Below are 26546 nucleotides of genomic sequence, written 5' to 3' on the forward strand. Positions count from 1 at the left end.
AAATCGCGCATGCGCTCAGGCCGTTCTGTCTGAGCCGCGCGGGCGCCGCGGAGAGCGGTGTTTGCGCGGCGCGGTATGCAGCGAGATGTGGGCAGCCTGCCGCTGGGCCCCGCGCTGCGCGCCCGCCTGCTGGCCGCCGGCTTCCAAACAGCGCAGGAGCTGCTGGAGACCGGCCCCTGCGGGCTGAGCAAAGGTACCGGCGCGGGGCGGGCTCTCCCCGGCCTGCAGGCCGCTCCGTGCCTCGGCTCGGTGCGACCCCGGGGCAGGCCCCGCGTCCCGTGCGGGAGCTGGGAAGCGCCTTGCGGGCGGGCCGGCTTTGGGCAGGATTCCGCTCTTTTCAGAGGTTAATGCACGTTAAGCAGCTTGAGAAGCCGAAGCGTGTTATCCGTCCCGAGGTTTCTGCTCTGGGAGCTTCCCTGGGGTCCTCGGGCACCTCAAGGGAGGGGGAAGTGAAATGGGTTCTGGTTTGACGTGTGTGCCAAGCAGGTGACAAGAGTCCCTTAGGTTGAGCGATAAGCACTGAGAAATAAAACAGAGCATTCTGACTCATCTCTCCTTTTTCCCCGGCTGCACACTTTAAACAAAGTGAACCAATGTGAAGTTATAAGGAGAACTGCTTGTCAGGAGGCTGACACGGCTGCACGGCCCTCTGCCATCAGTGTGCTGAGCAGTGCTTTGGTTCTCTGTGTTAATACGTCGCGAGTGTTTTGCCTCGAAGATCAAAGTGAAGTAACTAAATCCTGAGGTATCTTCATATGAAGATATTTGGAGGCATCTCCCTGCTCTGCTGCATGTCTGAAATAGCGCGTGCTGTGCTCAGCCCTGGGCTGCCTCGCTGTGATCAGTGGGTGCTGCTGCTGCCTACCAACCTGCAGCCTGACTCCTTTCAGGGACTTACTTGAGGTTAATTCAATACCACGCTTGGTGCAGAACAGGTGAATTGCTCTCCCGGATCCTCTGGGTGTCTGTGAGCAGCTGTTTTGGCATTTGTTTGCAGATTGCTCATTGCCTTCTGAATTCTGAACTCAGTGCATCGTTGCTCCAAGTTCTTCTGCAAACCAGATCCTTGGTTCCAAACGTGTTGGCAAGCTGTGTGCATTTTATACTAAAAAGATTAATTATTCTGTGTTAGGCAGCAGCAGTATCAGGTTCTCCCAAACAAGCTGTGTTTCTTGTTTGTATTCTAAATAAATTGCTTATAAGAGCAAGGTAACTTTTCTTGATTTTGTCTCTTCTAGAGATTGGAATCTCCAAAGAAGAGGCACTGGAAGCATTACAAGTTGTCAGGCAGGAATGTGCTGGTGATGCAGCAAAGACAGTTGGGGGTCCTGGCACCACCAGAAAGTGCACAGCACTAGAACTTCTGGAAGAAGAGCAAGCCCAGGGCTTCATCATCACCTTTTGTTCAGCACTGGACAATATTCTGGGAGGTGGTGTGCAACTGACAAAAATCACTGAGATCTGTGGAGCACCTGGTGTTGGGAAAACACAGCTATGGTATTTTATTTTTAGATTACTTCTGTGCAACTGAGAATCACTTTTCTGTGTTGAATTTAAGTATGGTGAGAGTTCATCTTGTTATCCTGGCCATATTCCTTCCTATTTCTGGCCCTATTTCTTAGCAGTAATGTAACAAAGTAGGAGGGGGGAGACTTGTAACGTGCTTATTTATCTGTTTGTCTTTGTTTTCCATAACAGTATGCAGTTGGCAGTGGATGTACAGATCCCAGAATGCTTTGGAGGTGTAGCTGGGGAAGCAGTGTTCATTGATACTGAAGGCAGTTTTATGGTAGACAGAGTAGCGGATATTGCAACTGCCTGTGTGCAGCATTGCCAGCTTATTGCTGAAGCTCATCAAGAAGAAGGTATGTTGCTAAGTGGTTTCCTTCTGTCTAGTAGGCTGTTTCCAAAGAGTGAATTTTACAGTTGAAGGGTTTCAGCAGCAGTGCTTGTTTAAGCAGTTCTTGTTGCCAGCCTTTTACTTCCACCTCTATGTATCATACCCAGAACTGCGTCAGTGTGACTGTGGAGCCATGCTGCACACTGAGCTGATCTCATCTAAGAGTAACTTTTTTTCTGTGTGATGTTTCATTTTGGTGTTCTGGCTTGAAAGTGATTGGAAAGGTTCTTTTTCGTAAAGTAATTTTTCACTTCTGGAGAGCTCCCTTGGAGGCTCCCGTGTATCCATGTGCTAACGCTGAGAGAGCATCTGCTCGCTACCTTCCTGACTTCCAAACCAGATGGAAGATGTGTTTCCCACGCTCTTTACCTTGACTGGTTTCCCTTAGCAGCAAACCTCCCAGAAACTCTGTTATTGTTGCTATCTGTGGAATAATGAAGGCAGCAGTATGCTAGTACAGATTTCTGACTTGGTTATTCATCTATTTATTCTTAGATCATCTAAAAGCTTTGGAGACTTTTTCTCTTGAAAGTATCCTTTCTCACATATATTACTTCCGTTGCCGTGACTACGTAGAGCTTCTAGCACAGGTCTACCTCCTCCCAGACTTTCTTTCAGAACACTCAAAGGTAAGAGTTATTGCAGAACTTAAAGGTAAGGGTTATTGTGGAGTAACCTGAAGATAACACTAATTTTTGCATTAAATGTTTTCAGGAATACTCCTCTGATGTAAGAGGAGTAACACATTGGTACTTCATCAGCTTGGCAGTAATGTGTTGGCTGATGCCAGAGTACAAATGTAAAGTTCGCTTACTTGTTTGCTTTTTGTTCCACTACTAATGACTCTTGAGAGTAATTAACTTTTGTTACCAGTGCTGCCACCATCCTGAATCTCAGCTTTAAGGCAGAGGTACAGGATCTGTGTTGCCGGAAAGGTTATTTCTTTGCTCACTAAGTTAGAAATCATCACGAAACTGCTGTAAGAGGAGTCTGAGCTGTGTGCGTGTGACCACTGTGCAGGGGGATCAGAATGACCTAGTGCCAGCTTTCTTCTCCTAGAAGACCACTTAAAACCAAAAGCATCCTGCACATCTTGGCATCCAGAAAATGACTGATTTCTTTCCAGTACATCTTCTGTTGCTACAAGCAACGAAAGCCTGAAGCTTAACTCTTGGGTGGACTACAGCCAAAAAGTTGCCTAGTGTCTAGTTCTTAGTGGAATGCTATAGCAAGGCAGATTTTTCTCCACCTCCTTTCCAGATTTCTAGATTCTGCATAGCAGATCTCTACATAGCAGATCACTTCCTAGCAGGATTTGGGGAACAAAACTTCTGCCTCATTGCAACAGAGCACAAATCAGTGTTGTTTAGTTAAATTGTTTTTTGCATATCATTTCCATTTTTGGAAGCTGTTATGATCTTGAAAGCACAGATGGGAGTCTTACTTTTGCTTAGTATAGTCTGGTATTTCCCTTTCTCTGCCAGTTACTAACGGTGCCCTGTTGTGTTTGCTCTTGTGGAAAGTACATGGCTTCATTAGCGCAGTTACACTGGGCTGCAGTTCTTTGGTGCCATCTGTGCTGATTATCGCTGCTTGGCCTGGAGCCTGAAATCCTGAAGGTTGCAGGAAAACCATACGACCTTCTGGTGATTCCTTGGACAGGCTGTAAGTGTCTTGACAGATTGCTTATTGAAGTCCAGATCTCATTAAAATTAGTGTGATCCCTCTGTAGATCTGGAGCTGAGACTGGAACTATCAGAAAACCTCCAAGGAGAGGATACGTAGTTGTAAGAGGAAGACAATGGGTAACATTTACTTTGAGGTCTTGTTAGTATGAGAAATACCAATAATATGAAAAAAAACTCAAACATGTTAGAAAATGTTATTGTCATGATAAACATAATTCATTGATGTTGTATAGAGACCAACTGACATGTGAAAGGTATGTGTTATGGAGCTTTCTCAAGTAGATCTAAAGCATTCAAAACTAGGCCATATTGTTTGCTATTTTGTAACGAGTGCAACCAGAAGAAAGCAAACTAAATTACATCTTACCTGGCTGTGTTAATCTGATAGGCAAGTAATTGACCTGTGTAAACATTCCCTTCCAGTATGAGTCATGCTCAGATTGTTAAACTGATTGGTTTTTTTTTTCCAGTAAAAAAATTACACAAGAGGAAGATGAAATGAATTTGCAGAAAGGTGAAAAACTTTAACAGCAGAACATCATATTTTAGTTCTAACTGTTCAGTGTTTTGTTTGGGTTGTTTTTTCAGTTGGAGCCTCAGGGCCATTTCACAGTGTGATATTTGTTGCAGGCTTGTATGTTCCAGCCACAAAGCTACTTTCCAGTAACAAGTTAAATCAATAATACAGAAAATAAGAATGTTCTTGTTTCCAGCTTGTCTTGTACGTTAATGCAAGAACTTGCAGATATTTGGGATTTTAGAGACAACTCAACATGTGAACACTGAGGCAATCCACCTCCCTTCTGTATTTCAGACAAATTTGGGTCATCAGAACAACTACAACAAATGAAGCTGGTATAAATCAAAATCCCAGACTAATGTTTGTATGGTGTCTCGAGTGTGATGAGCTTGTAGCAGCATTTTATTCTACCTTCAACTAACAATTACTACAAAAGCAATAATTCAGCAAAGCAAACATCTCCAGGCAAGGCAGATACTCAGCTCCATTGCATAGCATCTGCAGTATCTTAGGGCATCTGTTAAAACGCATGTTTCTGACACAGACAGGACCTGTAGAGTCTGATGATCTTAACAGTGACTGCAAACAGCATGTCTTCTAGCTGTAGTTTGGACCTTACATTTTGGGGGAGAAGGTAAAATAAAATAGTGTTCGTGGAGAGTGGACTGACTTACATTTCTGATTTTCTCTGCAGCTTTTCTTCAAGGCCTTAAGTCCAGCTTTGTCATTTCGTATTCTGTACCAGAGATAAGTGAGCTTTAAGTGAATGAGATTTGAAACTGGAAAGAGTTGGAATGGCAGCTCTGTTCTGAGCTAAATAATGGAAAGGTTTAGAGCAGCATTTTGTTCAAGCTAGCACAGCTATAGTCTGAGCTTGTGTCTATGCATAATGCAGTACTGCACGTACCAAGTGCGTTTGGAGCTTAAGGCTCTTTACCCTGCTCTGTTCTGTGCACTGCTGTTTGTCTCCAGTAACAGTAAGTGTTACGCTGTCACATCAGAGCATCAAATAACATATTACCTTATATAAAACATTCCAAAGCTCTTAAGAAGGAATCTTACAGCTCTTTATTGTCAGTTTGTAGGATAGTAATGGTAGTTTTTCCTTTTCTTCTATATTTAGGTCCGACTGGTGGTAATTGATGGGATTGCATTTCCCTTTCGCCATGACTTGGAGGACCTCTCACTTCGAACAAGGCTTTTGAATGGTCTGGCACAGCAGCTGATCATCATAGCAAATGATCATAAATCAGCGGTAGGTCTGGGGCACAGTTACATCATCAAGAGTTACTTTGGAATAAATGCATAACAAAGAATTAAGCCAGTGTGGTCTGTAATTGTCTACAGACAGCAAATTAAAACTGCAGGAATGTCCTTTACTATAATGTTTGCCAGTTTGATTGCAAGTATAGACAGATGGCACAGGGAAACCTGGATAGATGGAAAAATTGTGGTCTTGCCAAAATAAGTAAAAATTGAATAAAAAGCATCCTGGGAATGTTAAATGCTAGCATGCCATTTTTTTTCATGGTTTCACATCGTCTTCTTTCAGGATGTGGTTGGCAATAGGATGCTTCTTTACTAATTTCTACCTGCAAAGCACACACAATAAAATACATTGGAATATTTAGCAGTTACAACTACTGTTAGTTTGAAAATAAACTACCATCTTAGTAGAAAATCTGTTCTTAGGAAGAAAAAGCAATTAATCTGCTAGAGTTTGGTTTGCTGTTTTGGCACCCGTGGAAACCCATAGCTTCCTTCCTGGGCATTGTTGCTACACCCTTTGTGCTAGTGTGGAGGCCCACCAAGGTGCAGCTGGGTAGCCAGCAGATGGCAGTCAGAAGCTGCATCTGTTCCAGAAGTTGTTTTGACAAGTCTTTTTTGAAGTACAGAAAAGCATTGTTCAGGAATTAGAGCTTACACAAAGCACTCAAAATGGTGCTTGCTCCTGTAGCTGTTTCCAGGTGATTTGCTTCCTTGTCGCCCACAACTCTCTCATGCAATTGGCTTTTGTTCATAACTGCTAAAAATAAGCCTTCCCTTGTGCATCCTCTGTTAGCTGCAGGAAGGGAAAGAGCGTGGCTCTGCATTCTGCCTTGGTTCGGTGATTGTGCTCGCTGCTGAAGGTGTACCCCCTGTCCTCTGTGATGTGAATTATGAAGGTTCCTCCTTTCAGTGTGGGCACCAAGGGAGACAAATGTTACGTGACTGCTTCTTTTGCAGAGCCTCCTGCTTTGAGTGCTTTCGCTCATAAATTGGGTACCTGGTGACCTTGAAAGGGAGCGGTTGTCATTGTGTAGCCTTTTTTCTTCTTTGTTCAAGGGAAACTTAACTTTTCTATTGAACAAGTGAGCAGTTTAGTACAAACACTTGCTAAATAAACACTTGATAAAGAAGTGATCAATCACAGAGGTTCAGGAATGGTTTAGTTCAGTGAGTCTCTTGTTTGTTTTTGAGTTAGACTGTTTGCAAGCTATGTGGAATTAAATTCAGCTGGCGTGCCAGAATTTGCTTGACTGGCAGCAAAGCTGGGCAGTCTGAGTGCTCTGATACGGCAGGAAGTAGGTTTCTTTAGTTTCTAAAGCTGAACTCAGTGGCTTGTGTTGGAATGCTCAGACCAACCCTTCTCCTGCAGTGAGATGGGGAGCCTTGGTGGGGCTGCTGTCATCCGTTCAGTATGAGTTACCTTTCTCAGATGTGCAGTATTTGTCTCAGGGCTTTCAGCTATATAAACGTTTTGGCATGTGCCCCATGTGCTCAGTGGAATCGCTTGCTCTTGTTGCTTTTCTGACTGTTCAAGGAAGAATCATACAAGCATATCAAACAGTGAAAATCCCTGGAGTTTAAGATAGATACCATTTTTTTATTTTTCATTTTTAATGAACTTTGCAATTAATATTCCTGGCTCTTTTCTGTCTCACCCACCCTCGTTTCTACCAGAGATCTAACCTAGACTGTCTGTGAACCTCCTACGAGTGATTCGTGCTGCGAAAACACTCCCCCGCTCTGTCTGTTCACTTCCATTCTGCTTTGTATTGTACTCTCTTGCACATTTTTAGACTACAAGGTGCAGGAATTCTGCTAATACATGCTTTGTGCAGCACCATCAAGTTCACTTAAACCACAGTGACTGAACTCTTACTGCTTTATAGTACAAGACGTGTGCATCTAAGTACAGATCCGAACAGTATTCAGTACACATACAATGCAAGATAGAAGCTGTGTCCCTTGGGAAGGAAGAAATTTAGGGGGAGTTGTTTTTGTTTTGATTTTTATTTAATCCTGAATGAAATAAATGTTCCTTCAATGCAAACTGAAAATACATTTTACGAAGTTTTCTTATTTTGTTTTGGCTATCAAGGAAAAGTTGAGGCCCCTCTATAGTTTTTTCTTGTTAACACAAACGCTTCCTTCAGTTGGCAAGGGTTTTGCTCAAGTAACTTGATAAAAAACTTCTTCGGAAATCCCAGTGTTACCTCCCAGTAGTGTGTTTGTTTTCTGGAAGTGTTGTTTGTTTGCTTGTTTCTTAGGTTGTTCTGACAAACCAAATGACAACGAAGTTTGGACAAAACCAGTCCATGCTGGTACCTGCATTAGGTAGGTGTTTAGCTTTTGCGTTGTGTATGACTTCCGTATTTTTGGCACTGGGAAAAAAGAAAATGAAATTGCCTGCTGAATTTCTGTGCTGTAGCAAAATCCATGGAGAAACTATTAGACCCATCTGGAACTGCCTGCGTTGGGGAACTCTGCTTATCTATGTTGGCATTGTAATTATAATGATCAACTCGGATTTTATTCTAAATGCAAACATGGCATGCGGGTTAGAGTTCTGGTTAGATTTTTGGAAAGGGATTACAAATATTCTTAAATGGCATGACACTTGAAGATTGCAAAAACAGACTGAGAATGTTGCTGGATTTTTTTTTCCTTTTTAAACAAAAAAAAAAAGTAAACTCTGTATTAGGTCTGTCAGTATTCTTTAAGAGACAGTATCACAGTTTAAAGGGAAGCACAGGGTACTGAGAATAGTAGCTAGATTTCAACCTGCAACTAATATGTTGCAGCTTCCCCCTGAGCATCTCAGGCTGTGAAGGTATTCCAGCTGCAGCTGTGTCAGCTAAGGAGGCCACCAGCTCTGCTGGAGGTCGCTGCCACATCCTTTGTGCTGGCTGAGCTGTTTATTTGATTGTCTCTCAATCCATTTCTGCCAAAAGTGGGCCAGGTAAGCTTCAGCTGTTTAAATAATAAGTAAGCTGCTGGCAGATCAGGTAATTGAGGTGAAACTTACTGGTGATGGATCGTACAAAGAATGTAGGGATGGAGGTAGGGGCATTAAACTTCTACCAGGAAGACTGTGATGAGTGAGTTAAACAATAACAGAAGAACATGCGTCCACAGCTTAGCAGTCATACACCTCAAAATACACTGCAGTTATCTTGAGAACCATCTACTGCCTCTCCGAAGAAATTGAAATTGTTTATTTTGCCATTATTCTTGAACATGCTTCCATTTATTACTTGCAAAAGTGTTTCATATTTGGTGCACAGCTGGAACTATCTACACGTTAATCTCTGCAGTTATGATACAGAGGGAAGTTCTGTCTGGGATCCTCAACTACAGCCTGTCCATAGTGAATTCAAGTGTTCTTTTTACAGACTATTCCATTTTGCCCTGTAATGAGCAGAGTACCTCATATAGAGTCTTCTGCTATGGGCACGGGGGAAAATAGAACAGTTCTTCTGAAGTAGAGATGTGGACAAATTAAGAGTTAAATACTGAGCTCTTTCTTCTTACAGGTTGTAACTACATTGTTTTGTGATGCAGTTAAAGGGCACAAATTATCTCTCCACAGCTTCAGTTTCTGTGAACCAAGTAATGAACCCCTTGTTCTGGAGAGGAAGGAGAGAAAGGAGAAGGTACAAAGGCAGAGATGTTCTCAGTGTCTGTACAGGCATTGAACCATTTGGCACAGATGTAAGATAAGATGAACAAATACAGATCATCTCCTTGGAGAATGTGGAACTTTGAGCTGTGCATGCAGATAAAGAACCAGCTTTCAGTATCTGACCCTTTTTGTCATTTCTGCCTCTTGCTCTCTGACGTATTAGTTATTTTTGGCAGCCTTTCTGGCTATAAACTGAATTAAAGCTAATAGATTCTGTCTTTTTTTTTTTAAATAACCAGCAGTGTTTGAGATCTGTTCTGTTTAAGTCACAGAGGCAGTAAGGAGTGTGAAAGGATTCAGAGTAGGCTGTAACTCAAAGATGTCAGGTATTGTCTGGTGCATGTTTTTATTTTTACAAACGTGTAATTTGACATAACTTCCTATTGACCATAAACTGACTGTGACTCTCACCAGAATATGCATAACCACATGCTATAGCTAAACTAAATAGGATGTACTCTTGCAAAATTGAGGGTTTGTAGCAGTTGGTAAAAGATGCAAGTGAGGAGGTATCCTGCTCATCCTAAACAGCACTATCTCAAGTTGAGTACTTTGGAGTGGTCCAAAGCTGTTTTCAGTTGGATGTGAATTTATTCCAAAGACTCAGTGCAAGCATTGAGCTGATGGATTACAGGATGGTTTTTATGACCCACTCTGAAGTGAGGCTGTTTCAAAAGCCACATTGTAAAGACTGAAGAACTTCATACTTGTCTGTGGTTGGTTGTAGCCAACGAAGCTGCTGAGGGATGGGTCAGGAGAAAAACTCCAAGTAAAACCAATCCTATTGCCTCCCTTACGTATTTTTTTTCTTCATTGACTGGTAAGCCTTAGAAATTTCTAAGATTTTACAAGAACATTCATCTCTAAACTCTTACTCATCTTCCTAGCAGAAGGGAAGTTCTTAATTATGACGGGAAAAAAAAAAGCACAGATGCTGCAAGGTATTAAGTCAAGCGCTTTATAAAGGGGCAGCTCTCTTTCTCACTAGTGATAGCTAAGCTGGCTGTTCCTAGATATTTCTACTTGATATATTTAGAAAAGAGGTCAAATATTAATCTGCGAACAGTTTTAACTCAGAAATGTCTCATTTTACAGTAGTGTTTTTCTCTCGTATTCAAGATAGTTGGAAACATACTGGTGTGGAATTTATACCCATTGTAAAATGTGTTTTGATCTTTGACTCAGAACTGTATCTGATAACCAAAATCTCTAATCTCAATTTCAGTATAATGGAACAGAGTCTGGCAAGATGCCTGGAGGGTCTAGGTCTTCCATATCATTGAATCATGTTTTTTCTTCTCCATGCTGTAATGAATACCAGAGCACACAGGGGATGTGGGCCTGTTGTCATGATGGAGATCCAACAAATAAGTGACTGGGAAGTTAGAGCTGTGTGCAGGCTTGTAGCACTTAACCCAAATGACTCTTTTAAAATCGAATCCATCTTTAGACTGCTGAATGTCTCATGGGATAAACAGAGGAAAACACCCAATAAATCTGTCTGTAAATTGTCTGAGATTGCCAGGTGTGAGCTGAAGCAGGAGGACCGTTTCCCATGAAATACAGTAGTATTCCAAACTTCCTTCTTTTTTTCCTCTTCCCTTCACTTGTGGTTGCGTTCATTTGTGTTCTTCTGTCAGAAGTGGAAGACTGCTTCAGGGGCCCTTAATACTTGAATAATCATTGACTTTCTCTCAAAGCATGTATCCCAAAGGGAGTGATGTTTGCTCATAATTATGCTTGAGAGAGAGAATACCACAATTTTGAAGTAGGATTTAGACATACTAACTAGACTTCTTCACCGTAATAAGAAAAATCTTTTCTTCACAGTGCCTCTGTTCTCAGGATTTGTCTAATACCTGTCCTTTATTAGGTATATGTAAATTTCTTCTACAGATACAGAGGTGCTGCATCAAGCTTTCTACAAAACACAGAGATTATTCATTGTTTTGGTCTATTTGATGGACTAGATGTGGAATCCTTGTATGTATGAAAAAGATGGGAGTTGCTGCTGCAAGAAAAATACATGTGTTTAAGCATGGTTTTTTGGTGTTGTGGTTTTTTTTTTTTTTGAAGACTGGTCTACTTTCAGTTCAATTTACGAAGCTGCTGTTTTTTAAAGGAGATATCACTTTTGTTTTGCAGGAGAAAGCTGGGGACATGCTGCTACTGTGCGTTTAATCCTTCACTGGGACAACAGTCAGAGGTGAGTGAAAATATAGGCCAGTAAAGGTATGCAGTAGGACTGACAAGTGTGACATTGGAGAATCTTTTTCAAATGGGCTCTAGTGGCCAAGCAGGGTTTTAAATTTGACTTTTCTCCTTGGTCTTCCATGACCCAGGCTGCTGAAGCTTAAGAGAAGTTGTCTTGTTTGAGCTAAGACAGTGTGGGCTGAACTGTTCTGCTTGTCCTCTTTGGTGCAGTTAGTTGTTGCAGTGTTGTGCTATGGCCGACCCAATTATTGTAATGGCACTTGCTCAGACACAGGAATCCTTGCTTCTGTGGGAGTATGGCTCTATCAGAAATTCAGTCTCACCATATTTTGCGAGCAGGGAATGGAATTTCTTTACTTCAGTCTGAATGGTGCAGTCCATACAAATTCATTTAACGCTAAAGAAGGCTTTCCATCTACACACTAATTCTTGGGAAGATTACATGGGCCTGCTGACCCCTGCACTTCAGTGGCAGCTGTTGGCTCTTTCTGTTTTTAAATGTGACACGATGGTTCTGGAAAACTGGACAGCTGCATAAATCCTGAGTTACAGCAAGCTGTGGAGGCTTGTAAAGAGAGCTACCCTTACTGACAGTGTAGGGTGGACCTATGGAAGATGGGTTTAGAAGCCCAAAGGAGTGAAGATGTCTGTTCTAAAAATGGTTTTTAAAAAAGTTTTGTCTGTTGCAGTGAGATCTGTTTTGGTTTCTTGGTACGTTTTTCCCCTCTTCCCTATATAACAGGCTTATTTCTATTTCTTGGTCATTTGAGTTTGTCTTGCATATAGTATCACAATGCTGCAACTTGGGACTTTAAGAAGCCCTCATTTGATTTCTTAATCTTCTGCAAACAGTGAGCAAAATGCTGCTGGAATGTTGTAGTGCATACTTTTGCTTGTTAAACTTGAAGTGCAGTGACACTCTCTTGTGGAATTTTGTTTTTTTAAATTCTAAGAATTCCATGTTTGAAGGCAATACAAAATGATTACAGCTGGCTGTTTAATTTTGAATTAAATTAACACTGATTAGTTAACAGTCTTTATAAGGGGGAAATTGCATCGATGTGATGATTACGCAATGAAGAAAAGTCCATTTTGTATATCAGAAGTGAAGAGCTTTTTTTTTTTTTTTTCCTTCTGCAACACAGCTAGTAAGTTTGGAGGTATAGGTTCCAGAAGTAAAGCCAAAGACAGGCAAACGTGTTTTATTTACTGCTATAAATATGCAGCTAATATGGAGCAAGGCCTGCGGAAGCACAGCAGTTTGGATTACAATTGTATGTAAGCTTCTTGTACCTGATGATCCACTGTGGTTATTCTTGGTTTTTATATTAGGTTACTGAGGTGCAAAGATGACCATTTGAGAATCCATTTGTCTTCTTTTTACTGCACTTTGACTAAATATGATATCCATCTCATTTTTCTCTTTGCTACTGGAAATGTCAGAGCTTTATTACAAGGGTTTTCAGTGCTGTGAGGAAGGATCCTTTTGAATCAGAGTTATGCAGCAGAGCTCCAGCTGAGTGCTTGTAAAAGCATGGCTTCTGCAGCTTCGGATTTAGGCTATTTTGTAAAGTACAACCCACCACTTAGATGTTCTGAGGAATTCCCTGCATAGCTAATACGAAGTGGCAGTGTTCCTCAGGCTGTAATTACGTGCTCTCTAATAGAATGGCACCTCAGGGAGGAAAAAAAGAAAAAAACAAAAATAATTAACAGGATCCTTGGCAGGCTGTCCTGGTACAGAGAGAACGCTTTCTGTATTGGCTTTGCATTGGTGTAGTTTGGATCGGGTGGGCGGGGTGCAAACTAGCAGCCTTAGAAGTGGTTGAAAAATCCCTTGCTACTGAGGTGTTTTGCAATCATCTCTCTGTATTACGCAAGTACCTGTTGGGCTACGTGCTGCACAAGCTCAAGTCAAGATGCATTGCTTAGACTCTAAATGCACAAAATCAAGGAGGTGTTAGAGAAGAAATACAAGAAAAGCTATTTACTCCAGGTCATGCTGTATGTCGCTGGTAAGGTCAGGCTTAGAAATAGAATGTTTTGTTCTCATTCTTCATCTGCTAGGTTATATTGACAGGCTTGTGAAAGTCCTAGGGAAAAAAATCTCCCTGGAAGTTTTTGAATTCTTGAGGGTATCTCCCAGTGTTGGGAGGCCAAGCAGAAAATGGTTCCTTTATGGAGTAGTAGAATTGTGCTTAAAACCGTTTTTGTTTGCATTTTAAGAAAGTGGCATTTGAAATTAATTCAGAATTAATATTGTTCCAAGAATGTGATGAATTACTGTAATGAAACAAGGCTAATTAATTGCTCTTTTTTAGTAGGTCTGAATTGTGTTTGAGCTGACAAGTCGCATAGGGATGGGATTTTGGCATCCAGAGTTTGTATGACCGATGTGAAAATACACACAAAAATTCCACTGGTCACTTGTCACATGACTGTAGGCAACCTTGGGTCTGGTCATTGAGTTACTTATGATCTTTTTATTATTGCATTCATAGACAATAATTATCTTTTTTTTTTTTAAACCAGGTTGGCAACATTGTACAAATCACCGAGTCAGAAGGAGTCAACCACAACATACAACATTACAGTTAGTATTTCTTTTGGGATGGAGATACAGAGGTGGGAACAAAGTGTTAGAAGTAAAGAAATTTTCAGATGCACAAACCTGAGAATGCTGTTTGCTTTCTTCATGTTGCCTTTCAGCTTCTTTCTGAAGGTAGCCAGTAATACCAGGATGTCTCCAGGTTAATCATCAAATTTACAGGCAACCTGTGCCCATTTCTGCTTGTCCTAGTGCTGCATAGTTTATCATGGTAAGGTAACCCTTCATGTTAACACTTGGCCTAAGTGCAATTACAGAGGAGAATCTTGCGCTCCGAGCGTTCCTGTTGGAAGACTTCAGGAAGCCAAGCTGCTTTCTCTCATCAGATTGTTTGTTTCCCTAGTGGCTCATCGCTGCATCTGTTCCAGTTTGTCATTTTTTAGGACAAGGGTGACCAGAATCATTCACAGTATTCTAGAGACCTCCATATCTCTGCTCTAACTACATTGCCTGATATAACACAGCTTGTACTTCTGCCTTTCCTAGCTCTGTCGTACTGGTGACCCTATGACCAGGCAATATAGACAGAAGTATCTATTTTTTCTTCCGTTGTTATATGATGAGATTCCAGCTGGAGTGCTTATTCAGCCCTAGGTAAACTCTGTGATTGTTTTCTTTTGTTGAGTGCTTAGATACATATTAATGAGAATATATATTGTTTAAGCTGTTTATAGGTTAAAAAACAAGCACTCAGCTCTTGTGTCTTCAAATGACAAATACATAGGTACGTGCCATAACTGTTTGCTGTGTGTCCTCATGGAAACACGTTGCCATAGCATTTCCTGCAGATTTTAATGCTGCCCTAAAATGAGGTCCTCAAACTATTGAGCAGAAATCAAGGTTTTTTTTCCACTTCTAAATGCATTCACTATTTAGATAGATAGATAGATCTATATAGGTTCTGTGAAGACTGGACAGGAAAATGGGACCACATCGCATGGTTGTTTAGATCATGTGATGTGGCTGTGCAGCCCTCTCTCTGCAGCTGCCAAACAGATGGATTTTCTTAGTTTAATTGCCATTTCAGCTTTATACATATTACAAAACAGCTATGCTGTCTTCATCCATGTGAATGTACACAATCTTGAAGTACAGTTGAGACTGTATCCTAATCAAAGATTAGTTACAACTTCAGATTATCCCTCTGTTTTTTCCTTTAATCCTGTTGAGCTGCTTCAGCAGACGTTTCTGTAAGTAAAAAAATGTATTATCCCTGTTTCCGTTGTGAAAGGCAGGTCTAATAGTAATTGTTTGCTGTTACTATTTCTCATTCTCATCTCAGTAGCTAAACTGGAAGATGTAAATATGTATTCAGTGCTTCCAAGTATGATCGGGGACATCTGTGTATAACCAGCAGACAAAAAAAAAATCATCCAAGATGCTTAGGCTTAGAATTGTCTTAAATTCGGTGCAAATCAAAAGTACCAAACTATGTGATAAACTGGTTGATCAGTGCTTGTACACTGATGGAGAAGTATGTGACTTAGTGCCTGAAGCTCCAGTTCTTTTCCAGCTGTTCCCTTTCTAGCATATTGGTAAGTCAGCCACCAGCCTGAGCAAGTGTGGAAGCTGTGGAACACCTAACAAATGAAATAATAATTCTTTCACAGGCTGATAAGGATTCATTCTTAAGCGCAGAGTATAGAAATGTAAGTTGATTTAAGCACAAGGGAGTAAATGGCTTATCTGATTCATCTAAATTTCCCAGGTAATATGACCTGATTATTTGATTGTGAAAGATAAGGACCCAGAACTTGTATTCTGAGTAAGAATTGTTCATATTTCCCTGAATTTTGGAGGGTCTGCCAGACTAACAATGAGAATACCTTTAAAGTAATAAAGACATCAGTTTTGATGCAGTAGTAATGCAAGTAATAAAGGCATCAGTTTTGATGCAGTCTGTAGGCACCGGGAGACACCAAAGAACAACCCAAGATGAGCACAGCTGTGATCAGAGCTGGACCAAGTGAGCCTTCTAAGCCTTAGTTCTGTTAGCCGTGTTTTCTCCATATAACACCACTAACAAGCTTTGCATACACCTACAAAATTCTTGTTTTCTTTCTCACTGGAGAGAGGCTGTATCTAGTATATACATGCCTTTAACTAAATGCAAAATGTCCATGCTAAGCAGCCTACTTCATCATGTTCTGGCCTTTATAGCCACTGGAATGCTTTTACTGAGAGTCTAGCATGCTAGATTAAGTGGATTCTTGGCTTTGATCCACCTTTGTGCCTAAGGGAAATAGCAGAGATTAGATGCAAGCAGCGGTGAAACACTAAACTTGAAGATTCCCCATTATGCTATTTAGAATAACACTTGAGTTGCTTAAAATAGCAGAGGGACCGCACAAGTTCTGCCCTTGTGGCACCTCTTGCTGTTTATTCCTTTAAAAACCTTGCAGGCTACGTGAGGTGAGGCATTTAGAAATAGAAATACAGAGATGAGAAACAAGCAAAACATTTTAATTGGTTTTATCTTGGATTCATCTTGGTGCAGGACATACTGGCATTTTGAAAAAGTCACACATCTGATAGTAATTCTCCCTGGTTTTTCACACTGCATGAACCTGAAGCCTCAGCCTTCCTGAGGTGTGCTCTTCCCCTCATCTCAGCCTGAGCGCTTAGGATCCTCCAAGCAGTTTCTTTTTCTGATTAACGCTTCTTCCTCTCTTAAGTCTGTGCTACAGTGAGAGCTCTTCACTGAGCTGTCAGCAATGCTCCCTACACAGCATTTGGAGATATGGCAGTTGAAGGCTTCACATAACATCTCAGTGTTATGCAGTAATTGATGACATTTAACTAAATGATTTCTCAGATCTTCCATCTTTTAAAATCCTTTAAGATCATCAAACTATGAGGTAACGTAACAGAAAATACCAATGGTACCAAGCAAAACAGATCACCTTAAGCTCTGTACTATGTAGTAGCGTCTAGTTTTCAATTCTACATTTAGGTTTTGGCAGTTAAAGGTACTCAGCCCATTGTGTCCCATAAATCACTTAGCTGGGAATGTCTCTGCTGACTGCTAAGGCCAATTCAGGTATCCTCTTCTCTTGCAATGTCTCCTTGATGTTTTCAGTTCATTAAATAGATGCATGAAACACAAAGAGGTCTTAGAAAATTTTAAGCGTTGTTTCTGAAAATGGCTGCGGCAATTAATCCAGTGGTCATCTTGTTTCTGTGGGAGTTTGGCTTGAATCTGGGCTGAAGGATTTGGCTTTGAATTTATTTAAATAGGCAGCATACGTTAATTTGCCGAGAAGCACCGCTACATAATCAGGGGGGTTATTAGGGTAAAAAGCAAATGGTAGCTTTGTTGGTGAAAGGAAGGTATCTTTGAAAAATAAAAGGAGAGACAATAACTAGTGGCCACGTGTGTTGAAGCTTTCAGTTCTGAGCTGAACCTCATTTAGAAGCATTCCACTCATCTAAAATAAATGATAGCATCATGCCTCATTCTGATCTTCTGGGATCTAGAGTTACTCATGCTCTATAGAAGCGATATCACATGATTTTACTTGTATATTACAGCCTCAGGGCTTCCGAGATGTGCAGCCTCCACCTGTCACCCAAAATGCGGAAGGTACTGAAATGAACCCTCGCAAACGGCCACGGACAGAAGAGGAGAAATAACAGTGATTCCAAAGAACTGTTACAAAAAGCTGTGCTACATCAGAACAAGCACATAGAGAACATGCAGCCAGAGGCAGCCTGAGAGGTTCTTTCAATTCCTGCTCTGGACTTTATTTTATTGTTTAAACTACAATATGCAATTTTTTGTGGCAGAAAAATTGTCTGTGTATGGCATAATTTTACTTTTATAATAAAATCTATTTTATATAATGAGGCTTCAAGTTTTTTGAGATGAAGAATACAGTTACTTTGGGTTAAAAAGAAAAAGGAAATGCGAGCATCTAGTGCAGTGTTTTTAATGACACAGTTCTTGATCACTCATCTGTTTTTGTGTGCATCTGAATTTTAACAAGGCTTCACGCAGCAATCTGCTCAGGTGCCTCAAAGCAGGGCAGAAAGCTGTGGAGCTGCTGAGAGATGCTCCAAGATAAATGCATGCTTTAATGCTATGCCAGATTGGGGCGTTAGCCCTTACCTGCTGCTAAGTCCTTGATCAAGGGCAGTCAAGCACTGTTTTGAACTTCTCATTTATCTTGTGTTGGTAACAACAGAGACAAAAGGGCTAGATTTGAAGGACAAAAGATTTAGTGCAATTTTATGTTTCTATTTTGGTAAGTGAAAATGTTCTATCATTACTCAAGCTTGAGCCAAACTGCTGTTCAGCCCTTAGCTTTCCATATTCTCCTTTCACCAAGGCATTCAGAATGAAAATTCTGTAGTTGGACTGTGCTTTGTTTGTAGCTTTCATTTAACAAAGAGGAGACCCGGGCTTCTTAGACAGCAGCAGTATATTAGCAGCTTCAGAATCTAAACTAAATGAATGATTATCTGCTGAAAACAACAGCAGGGATTTGTCCTTTTTTATTAATAGAAAACAAATTGATAAGATTATTAGAGGAGAAGAAAGGTACTGCAGTGCAAAATGGTCACTTCTTCAGTTGTGAGAAGTGTTTGTACACATGCGCGCATCTGCCCCCCTTTCTGGCACAGCTTGCTAATGTTATAGCTGAGGAAACTCAGCCAGAAGAGTAAATGGAAAATTCAAGTTGTGGGAGTCACTATCTTTAATTTTTAATTTAGTAACGCTAAACTGACTTTGCCTTGAAACAAAATCCAGTGCTGAATCTGAGTCACAAAAGCTCTCTATTGAAAAAGCTGCAAAAAAAAAAAAAAGTGACAGTGATTTTTGGATCGTTATAGTATTAAGACATAATTTACATAATAAAATATTAAAAGGAAAAGTAGTCAGTTGCCATACAGCAAACTGGGCTGTACCAAAATTTTAAAACCATGAGTCAGGGAGAAACTCTCAAGCAAGCATGACAGAGAGGAAGAAAGACGGCGGGATGCGTGACTCAGGCAAACATTTCAATGCAGGAGACACAGGCAAACAAAAGGGTCCTACCGCATGTGATGTCAGCAAGCAAATGCTCCATTTGGGAATAATAGCTTCCTACGTATTGCAGCGCAGGAGGAGGGGGAGCTAGCACAGCGCACATGCCTGCATAGCCACAAGGAAAAGCACGCACTGTGGATGGCGTAGCAATATTTAAGGAGCACTGCTGGCTACTAGCGATGGCTGCTACCTAATGTGTTTGGTATTTATGAGAAAATCCATTTCTGTCAATTTATTGTTTTGATTTAATATCCTCAGCACATCCTTACATGTGCAAGGACGTATCCAATACACGATTCATTTCATCTGACTGTTCTTTTTATTTTGCTTGCAGTAAAGTAGCATCCAGAAGCCCCAGCTGAATCCTGATCCTGTGATACCATGGCAGATCGTTTTGTCCGAGCAAATGTTAGATCCTCCAGTATTCCAGATGCCATTATAAAAATATATATTTTTTAAAGTAGTAGTTATTGGTTAACAGAGGGAGTTATAAAACATCCAGAAGAAATATTGGAAGCTGTCTATGCTGAGATTTATTTATATATTTATTTTAATTGAAGTTATAATAAAAATCAGCTCTGCAGACCAGAACTAGAGAGAAGGATCTGTTGGCGGAGACAAAATTAGATTAAATGAGCCAGATTTTGTTCTCATCTGCTGGAGAGAAGGAAGGAAGCTGTTCCAGGCTTAGAGTTGCAAATAAAGAAATAATTTGACCGTTGCCTTACCAATAAATCTTCCATGGCAAGTTGGTATTTTCTTACATGTGCCTGGAATTCTCCTGCGTTTTAGAGCGTCAGTTCATAATAGTGAGCAGCAGAAGAGAATTTTATGACTGCACAAGAAGTAAGATTCTAGCTAGCTACTTCATGGCACTGAGTCAAAACTAAAATAGGTCGATTGGTTTGTTGCTAAAGTTCCCCTGTTCTGAAAGGCAGCAGCTTTAACTGTCATGCTGAGTTTAATACTATTCAGTTTTGTAGGGTTGACATTTACTTGTGATGTAGGAACTTACTCTGTCACCACAACAAGAATACAGTATGTACCACAAGGCCCAGCAACAAGAAAACATTGTGGTGAGGGTGTACTTCTCCTCAAGCCCAGAATCCTATTCTGAAACTCCTCAAGTTTGGGTACGGAAAATAATTTATTTCTTCCTGATTTCATGTGTTCTGTGCCTTTTCCATTATGATACACTGAGAATCCAACTAACTTCCATGTAGAATGATATTAAGAAAACCTGGAGAGGAAATAGTTTAATGGAAGATAAGAACGTGTAGCCAAGGTTCAAGTTATGCAGCCAAACAGCCTTGCATTAAAGTCAATTAGAAACTGGTTGACTATCAGCTGCTAACCCGAATGTCAAGTACAGCTTTGAGACAAACATCTGTTTTTCTGTTGAATTTCAGTCACTGTTCCTTTAGTCATTTTGGGTGTGACTAAATTTAGAATGAGATTTATTCAAAGGCATTTCATGGATTAATGGCAATGGTGAAATCTTTACTGCCTGCTTTTCTACCTCCACCCTTTTTCTGAACAAGAGAAGATGTGTCAGCTGGAAGGACAAGTAACTGCGTTCCAGCTTCTCAGAAGCGATTGCCTCATGTTCAGGATCATAATTATTTAGAAAGGCACATTAAGCTATATTATACTGTTTTAACATATATTAATTTTATATGAAATATCTTTAACTTACGGTTCAATGCTTTCTTGCCCTAGGACAGAGTACCTAGAGGGAAATTAAATAGAGTGCTTACGTTGCAGTAATACAAATATTACAACAGAATACGTAATGGAAATAGTACTTCTCTTTACAGTACTCAAACCAGAGAAATTAACCTGTGGTTCCCAACCATTCCAAGTGCCACCTCATGGTAGGGAAATGTGAGCCACCGGCTGCTGAACTTGGCAGTGTCACAGGGCTGCCAAGCAGCCTGCCCAGGCCTCCTCCGCACCAGTCCTCCCCGTGACTGGGAACCAGTGCCAGCTGCTACCCGCTCCTGGGCTTCCCCTCTCCCTGGCTCCCAAAGCTATGTACTCAATGTCTTGTGGCTCCCAGCCATAGAATGATTTGGGACGATTAGGGTCAGGAAAGTTGGCTTGCCTTAGCTAGTGAAAGATTTCTGCATTGATGCTCTATACTGAAAAATGAAATCACCGGGAACTGGCCCACTTCCCAGTTCTGAATTTCACCCACAAATGCACCCACTGTTAAATTGTAAGCTACCATCTTGCTCCATACAAGCAAGGAGTATTTGTACAGTATGCCCCATCTATTTATTAGGACTAATAAGCTCTACGCAGTTGTAACAATCTACAGAAATAATACATGGTATTAAAAGCAGTGGTTCACTCACTATATAAGCAGTATAAAGTTAGACTATATGCTGAAAGGATGCATAGAAGAATATATATTTTATTGAAGTCATGCTTCAAGAACTATAGCTAGTAATGTTAATTTATTTTAATTAAAAATTCTTGCCAGTGATTTAAACAGAGCTTGAGAAGCATCAGGATAAAAAAAAATTAGACTTCATTTGCAAACAATGAGAAGGGATGATGTTTAAAATATAAAATATCAAGTAATGTATATAGGAACGCAAAGCAGAAGCTCTATGGGCCACAATAAATGGCTCTAAGTGGCTGTGGGTGTTTTTTGCACAGTCTCCAGGCACGCTGTTTGAATACACGCTCAGCTTGGTATCTCACATGACATTATTTTGGACTTCTAAATTTACAACGTGTATCCTTCTAATACTCTAATTTATTTAGCGTGAACTACTGCACTTTTAGCAACACGGTTACAACTACATTTCCTTAGTGATTCAGTTTTTATTATTTATGTTGCTAAAATAAAATGTTTTGGGCTGAAGAACAAGTTGTCTCCTTAGCATAGAAATTATGCCTATACAGTGAGAGATAGTCAGCAGGAGATTGTAACATCAATGGTCACACCTTTTTTCACTATACAGGCTTACTGCATATTTGACTATAAATGTTATGGGAGGCATCACATAAATGTCTCTCTTTAAAGTCATTCATTCATTTATTTTGTATAATTAACCCAAACTCCTATGACTGAAGCACATTATTTGAGGCTGTTCAAAGGAAATTAGCATACCTATTTTAAAGTCTGTAAATCCTACCATTTTTTAACTGTACTTTTATAGCAGACGAATTATAAACATAATATCTGGAGTATGGGCACAACAGCGGTTGGTTGGTGGCGTTCATATGAGCCAATAATTTTTTCTTTTCTTTCCCTTTTTAATAGATATTTCTAAGTAAGTGACTGTAAAATTTAAAGTCTTGTGACTGGAGAAGGATATCACAGAATCAAGAATTGAATCTACAGTAAGATGTCGATAAGTCACTTAAAGTAAGTCTTAAATCCCACCAGGCACTTTAACGAGCCTGGCTTAAACTTTGTTTTCGTTTTAGGATGAACTTCACCTCTATCCTGAAAGGGCAGAATATGCACACACTGTGAAATCCCTAGAACAGAGTGTAAATGTGATTTAAGTGACATACAGTCTTTTTATTGCTTCTGCTGAACAAAAGCGAGCTTCGGGCTTCGCAATTCCAGTAGTGCTATATTCACACAGTATGGTTCTGTTGGACGTCAGCCGCAGATGAAATATGCTACAAAAATGGAAAGCATAGGGGAAGAGCCTGGCACAGAAACAACGTCAGTAAAGTCTGTTGTTTGCTGATATCTAGGAGGTCTGCGCCCTCCAGCTCCATTTAGCAGTAAGAGGAAATTGTGATAATGAAGAGTGACTGATAGCTGAAGTGGATCAACCTTAACAAGTTATTGGACTCTGGCGTGCTCCTGCCTGCAAGATGATCTCATGATTTGACAACATCCAGACCACGTTACTGAGTGTTACGTGGTCAGCTGTGTTTTGCTGAGGTAAACCCATGGGCATTAATCTACAGGCACACTTCAATCAGTCAATCAAAGATTTTATGATGTAACAAGTGACCTTTGTTAATGAGAAGCAAGATATGTCGTACTATATCTTGCTATGTCTGCTCTGAGAGTGTTCCAGACACGTTCCATCATTTTGAAGGGCTCAGCTTTTCGTTTGTTCTTTCCTCCACATATTTTTCCCCAACAGATTTCCAAATCTAACTAAATAGGCATGGACTAGTATCCTATTTCTCATTATTGCTATTAAAAGGAACCCCTTTCCTAAGAAAGGTATGAGTGGAATACTGCAAATGGAATTTTCCTTTCCATGATAGCTGGAAATGGGATTCAGGCCCAAAATCCTGTTTTGCAGTGAACGTGGTTATTTCCAAACAGTCAATGAATATTAAACTTAAAAAGCTGACTTGGCCCCAAAAACCACAAGAGGGAGAGAGATCGTGGTTCAGAGGAACATCTTAATAGAATAACTGTTATGATGAAGGTCCCAGTACAATTGTGGTGGCCAAAGATACTGTGCTTTTTGAAACTGCAAAGGAGCAAAGGCTGAAGCTATGAAAATAAGTTGGAGCTTGATGAAGCTTGTTAATGAGAGCCTTCTCACTGCATTCCTACAAAATTCTCACTGTTCTTAAACAATTGAAGTTATTTTAGTGAAGCTGAACAATAATAACATCATAGAGTTTTAAGAGCTGTAACAAGAATGCAGACTTGTGTTCACATTCACAAGGTGACAGATATTGATCATATGAGCACATAGAATTTTAAGCTCTTTCAACAGCATATTACAAGTATAATTTCATATATTATCCCATATACAACACTGCAGCAAACTCAACAGCAGAATTGCCTTCAAAATGAGACCAGTCAAAGGCTTTGAAACGTATGCATTTCTGATGGTTTCATCTGACCAGGAAAACAGAATATAGCTTCTAAAATTACCTCTGGCTTACTGCAAAAGCCCTGCATTTTTAAGAGATCACCTTTGACTGCAATTTATTCACCATTAGGTTTTCCCATTACACTCCTCTGTATAGTATCAGAACATATCACATCGGTATGTTATTGTCAAATGCTTTTTAACAACCTGTCTTTTTATTCTTCCTACTTGTCAGAGTAGAAGAATTACTTCCAAAGGTTACAAAAAATTAAGAAGCACTTCTCCTTGCACGCCATACTATTCAGGTCACCTCTTCAAGGCCTGCTTAAATCCTGCTTCTTTCTCGCCAGTAAAACGAGAAAGAGGAAGATACATTTTCAAGACTAAAATAAAAGAATTGTTTTCTAACACAGGACTGTAAAACCTTCTTAGAACACAACACGATGAAGCCAAAACAGGATACAAACACCTGCATTTCCTTCTCAGGTCAGGTGCAAGCCTCATCCACTTCTGACCACAAGTTGTAAACCAATGATTTCAGCCTCAGAACTTTATGAATTGTGAGTTTATTCCATTCACCTGACCTCAGCACATAGGAGCCATTCATACTGCTGCTACCCAGCAATCCAGAGTGTGGGCACGCATTCTAATTTTAGCTTCCAGAGTTACTAAACACTAAAAGCATTTTATAATAGTACCAAACGCACCTCTCACAGATTAGAACTTTACCTGATAATACGTTGCATTTAGAGCTTCCTTTTCTGGCCAGCAGCAAGGAGCACTGTGGTTACCTTCTGTGGCAATTGCCCACCCTGCTGTTTCTGTGCAGCGAAGTGAGAGCAGGTTCCTGGCTGCCTAACTTAGCCCTACCACCCACAGTTACCATATGTTCCACATTGCAGGTTAATAAGAATGGTTTTTCACCTTCCCTCCCAGAAACAAATGTCAGCATGGCTTAGGGCCATGAGTACTTTACTTAATAACAAAACAAAACAATACTAACATGACCACAGTGCCAAAACTTGACAAAGTATCCTGAGTACAAAGTTCTACTCTATTTCATTTTAATTAGTGTCCTTTGCAATCAGACAAATGATGAAAAGCACACGGGAGTGCCAAGATGAATCAAGGACATCTGGTAACTCCAACATTTCAACATGAAACAGAGTAGGTATTACTCTCAGATACTCTTTGAGTTTTAAACAACTCAGAAATACACAATTAGCAAAAAAATTAAGAAAAAGGCTATCTTAAATGCTTTTAAAATCTTTTCCTGGATAGCTAGCTTAATTGCTTTTTTGTCATGCAACACGAAGCTAAATCATACATTTGTTGATGTTGCTTGTGCTTCCTAGGAAATCATTGTAATCCGACTTTTTAGAATTAAGACCATACTCCTTGACTATTATTTTGATCACAGTTTTCGGGAACTCCAGCTGTCTCCGAATTACTACTGAAAAACACCTAACAATGAACTTACAACTGTTATTTCGGATACTTGCACTGATACGCGTTCTCCTGAGGGTGGTGACTCATGGATGATGCAGTACAAACCTAAAGGGAAAAAAAAAAAAAAAAGAAAGCAGCAATGATGTCATCAGCTGCAGCCACGGGCTACCTCTTCAGAAAGAGCTGCAATCATTTGTACCCCTCAGATCTACCTGGCCTCCTTAAATAACGTTACACTGAAAATACGTAACCGGGCGAGCGACAAACGCACTTGGAGAGATCCTCGGGGGAGAAGCCGCGCGATTTGCTGCCGCGTGAAGAGCTTTTGGCAGCGGAAGACTAAGACCAACTGTGACAATCGCAGTTTTAACCAGTCGCAGTTTTAACTCGCGTGGCTTTTACATATTCGCAAGATTACAGCGCGATCAGTCGACGCAGCCGCCGGAAACGGTCTAAAATCGGTTTGGCTCTGAAGTAACCGTGCCCCAGCAGAAAGCAGGCGCACCGCAGCACCTGCCCCGCGGAGAACAACGGGTCCCTCATCCCAATCCGTTCACATTCGGGAGCAGTTTTGCCTGTGGCCATTTTTTCAGGGTGCAGCAGGCTTTCGGGGTATCATTCCTTCCCGCGTGAGCAAGCCCCTTCAACCGCGTGGCACTCACAGCTGCTCCCCGCTGCTATTTACCGACCCGACACCGCCGAGAGCGGCTTTCTGCGAGCAGTGAATAAAACAAGGCAAGAAACGCCTTTCACAAACGAGCGGCTCGCATCAGGCAGCAGCCGAGCGGAGCGCCGTGACCGCAGCCCCGCGGAGCCGCTCCGCCACCACGCGCCGACCGCTCGTGCGTCACTCGCGCGCAGCGCCGTGTCACGGCCGTCCCCTCAGGCGGAGCTCTGCAGAGCGGCCGAGCTCCGGCCCGGCCCGGGGATCTCCCTTAGCCCCTCGGGAGCTCCAGAAAGGGCGGTTTTCCTCGCGGACCGCGTAACGAGCGGTCGTTTTCCTCACAGAAGCCGCTCTGCTCGTACGACCCTTTCTGCAAGGCGGCCTCCCTTCCCCTCCCCTCTCCTCCCCGGCCCTGTCCTGTCAGGGCCCGCGGTAGGCGACAACGGCTGCGGAAACGATGAGCGTAGGGAAATCCTGAGGCGGGGATTAGGTAATAAGGAACGCACTCATGTTTCCTCCGGGTTCCTGTGAGGAACCTACGCGTCTGGCTGCCTTCGCGTGACTCATCACATCGGCGCGGCCGCTCTCTGTCTGCTCGCCCCCGGCCCTCCCCTCCTTTCCCGCCTCCACATCTGCCCCCTCAGCGCTCGGCCGCGTTCCCGCCTCTGAGGCGCGCGCCCCCCCCCCCCCCCCCCCCCCGCGGCGTGCGCGCCCC

The 26546-nt window shown here is 41.3% G+C and overlaps 1 protein-coding gene and 1 long non-coding RNA gene across 7 annotated transcripts; one reads left to right on the forward strand and one right to left on the reverse strand.

Annotated features, from left to right (window-relative positions):
* RAD51C (RAD51 paralog C) lies at positions 1-17721 on the forward strand. Of its 5 annotated transcripts, XR_002444098.1 has the most exons (10): positions 2-193; positions 1239-1497; positions 1699-1865; positions 2396-2529; positions 5232-5363; positions 7642-7708; positions 11202-11262; positions 13803-13863; positions 13980-14089; positions 17410-17721. XR_002444098.1 is itself a non-coding variant. In XM_021416178.1 (9 exons), the coding sequence occupies exons 1-9, from the start codon at positions 76-78 to the stop codon at positions 14001-14003; spliced, it is 1023 nt and encodes a 340-aa protein (XP_021271853.1). In that variant the 5' UTR covers positions 2-75; the 3' UTR covers positions 14004-17721. The 5 variants fall into 5 exon arrangements, 3 of the variants coding, with proteins under 3 accessions (XP_021271851.1, XP_021271853.1, XP_021271852.1); XR_002444096.1 differs by having other exon boundaries at positions 1-193; positions 13803-14089; XM_021416178.1 differs by having other exon boundaries at positions 13980-17721.
* Positions 5154-26510, reverse strand: LOC110407608. 2 transcript variants are annotated; one of them, XR_002443949.1, is made up of 4 exons: positions 26338-26510; positions 25199-25272; positions 20604-20636; positions 5154-6902 (listed from the first exon to the last, which is right to left on the reverse strand). It is a non-coding gene; the product is annotated as an uncharacterized LOC110407608 (long non-coding RNA). The 2 variants fall into 2 exon arrangements; XR_002443948.1 differs by having other exon boundaries at positions 20604-25272.

Source organism: Numida meleagris, chromosome 18, assembly GCF_002078875.1.
Source record: "Numida meleagris isolate 19003 breed g44 Domestic line chromosome 18, NumMel1.0, whole genome shotgun sequence".
Taxonomy (NCBI): domain Eukaryota; kingdom Metazoa; phylum Chordata; class Aves; order Galliformes; family Numididae; genus Numida; species Numida meleagris.